A 2,674-nucleotide genomic window follows, 5' to 3' on the forward strand; every position below is an offset into this window, starting at 1 on the left:
AAAATTATCCAAATACCTATAGTATATTAAATATTAATATGTTATACAAAATTAAGCTCAATGAGAAATAATAATTTAGTATACGTTCGTATCTTGTTCAAAACGTGGGTATTGGTGCAGTACAAATTTGTTTAATTTATATAATATAATTGAGAATGTTAATACTTAATATAGTTTAATTAAAATGGATTGGGCGAATGAATTGATGATGGAATTTTTGGATGCTTACGAAAAAGAAAGTGTGATATGGAATCCTAAAAATGAATCACATAGCATTCGAAATCTAGTAAACGATACATGGAATAGGATTTAACAAGAACTCAGTATACATATGATGTAGGAGCTTTAAAAAAAAAAAAGAATTTCGAATGTCAACATTTCGGCCGTTGCATCAAAAGGTTAAAGAGAGTATGTGAACCGGTACTTCTCCAGACAATGTTTTCAAACCAAATTGGTTTGCTTATAATAAGATGGACATGTTATTAAGAGACGTCAATTAAAGAAGAATCACAATTAACACAGACCTAACTACATCACTGCTTCCATTACAGTGACCTACCCATAATCCAATGATGAGATAAACTTGACTCAGTAGCACATGGAACCCCCGCCTTGGGCAAGTTAATATTAAATTATAATTTAACCATCCTATTTGTTTTTTCATTAGACCGATAAGCACGTCCAAACTTTTTGATTATTGCCGCCACATGGACCTATGGCCTATGTCTTATGACCTAGGTACGCACCAGCAGCTATACATGCCGAATTGTAGGTACATTAGTATATAAGTTAGTATATTAGTATACATTACTACATTAGTATATAGGGTTGAGCTTATTTGATACAATAACTGTGAGATCCTAAAGTAAAATAATAATTAGTAGGTATTGTTTAGCATGTTTTATTGTAAACTGTAATATTTAATTCTTCAGAGAAAATCAAATGCAATTATATCATCCAGTTGTATATATTTAATAGGTATTTGTATTAACATCTGTCTTAGAAATGTTAAACCTATTCAGACGTTCAATCGGTAAGGGTTCAAAATTAATTTATTATTAGTTAAATTATTATACTTGATTATATTTAAATTACCGATTATTATTATGTCAAGGTTATCAATTGTCATATTTACTAACGGTTTCTATTATATTGAAACTAAAAGCGCGTGCATAATACTTCAGCGAATGACATCCCGGGTGAAATGTATACATATTAATGCACGCAAGAGTTCACTTTGGGCAAAATTAATATTTAAGTCAGTGTTTACATTTATAATTTATTCATTTTAAAAATTAACGGTTATGCGATTATTCATTGTTTTTTTCATACCTAGTTATAGTTCCAAATTCAGTAGTTACATCTAAGTTCAATTAAAAAACATTACAAATATATAACATCATAATATATATATTTATAGTTATTATACGTAAGTACTCTAGTCATCTGTGGTAAGCTAAATATTTATCTTTATATTAAGTTTTCGTATTGAATACGTCTAATTTATTATTTTTTATAAAAAAAAACGAGAGATGGTCTAAAGTCAAAAAATAGAAAAACTATAAATTGACATTTTAACAACGCGTATTGTAGGTAAATATGATATAAATTAGTCTAAAATAATGTAAATTTATTATATATTAATATCGAATTCCGGGACATTCACGAGGTACATAATGATTTAGCAAATCACACATCAACGGATGTTTATTGTTTAATCAGTCTTTTAAATCAATAATATAAGCAGTTCAAATTAATTTAAATAAAATGCTGCAGCTATATGAAGGCCGCACAATGTATAACATTAGTCTAGTCGTTGAACAGTGTTGTAGTAATGTAGGTACAGCGCTCATCGAAATCTCAAACGGTTATCAAAAGGTCAAACACGTCACATAATATATGCACCTACTTATATAACATAGTTTTGTTATAATGTTGCAGGCGAGTCGCTGCGTTTAAAACGTGCTTCGAAACTAACGCAGATGGAAAACAGTCCAACTCCCAATGAAAAGTACCTGCACGATTTTACTTATCATGGAAAGGCATATTCGGTCAGTGAAGCGAAAGAGGTCTTATCCCCATATTTGGATGGCAGTGGATCTGTGGACCTGGAAAAGGACGATAATGGCATCGCCAAAATCTGTTTAAACAATCCTCGCCTCAAGAACGCCATAAGTGGTAATCATAGCGTGTAATTAAAAAAATATTTAATGCGTAGGTATAAAGTTATACATTTTAAGGGCCGTATTTAAGAGGGGGCAACAGGGACATTTGCCCCGGGCGGTCAATTTTTGACACATTTAGGGGGATGGCCAGGTCCCGGTATATAGGGCGCTCCCGAATTGCCTCCCATCTGACCCTTGAATTGCCTCCCTTGAATTTTTTTTTTCAAAAGGTTACCCGAATTGCCTCCCGATTTCAAAAATATTATTCACTTGAATTGCCTCCTAAGAGGGTCACTACCTACTCTTGTACTGGAATCGCCTGCGATACCTGTAATTAATCGATTTATAAAAATAGATGAAATATCATTCTGTTGTACAGTCAAAAACTTAAGTTTGTATAAAATAAATAATAATTAATAATATATATGATAACATAATATAATATAATAATTAATAATATTAAAAATAATAATGACAAAATATCATTCTGTTATACAGTCAAAAACTTA

At 30.8% G+C, this 2,674-nt stretch overlaps 1 protein-coding gene across 1 annotated transcript in view; it reads left to right on the plus strand.

The window, feature by feature from the left end:
* Window positions 1–1,923: 1,923 nt before the first annotated feature.
* The window catches only part of LOC100573761 (ethylmalonyl-CoA decarboxylase-like), a gene marked incomplete in the record, with an annotated part of 7,469 nt that continues 6,718 nt past the window's right edge, over window positions 1,924–2,674 (plus strand). Inside the window, 1 exon segment of the mRNA NM_001326679.1 lies at window positions 1,924–2,177. Within this exon segment, the coding sequence (NP_001313608.1) occupies window positions 1,983–2,177 (195 nt within the window).

Source organism: Acyrthosiphon pisum, chromosome X (assembly GCF_005508785.2).
Source record: "Acyrthosiphon pisum isolate AL4f chromosome X, pea_aphid_22Mar2018_4r6ur, whole genome shotgun sequence".
Lineage (NCBI taxonomy): Eukaryota > Metazoa > Arthropoda > Insecta > Hemiptera > Aphididae > Acyrthosiphon > Acyrthosiphon pisum.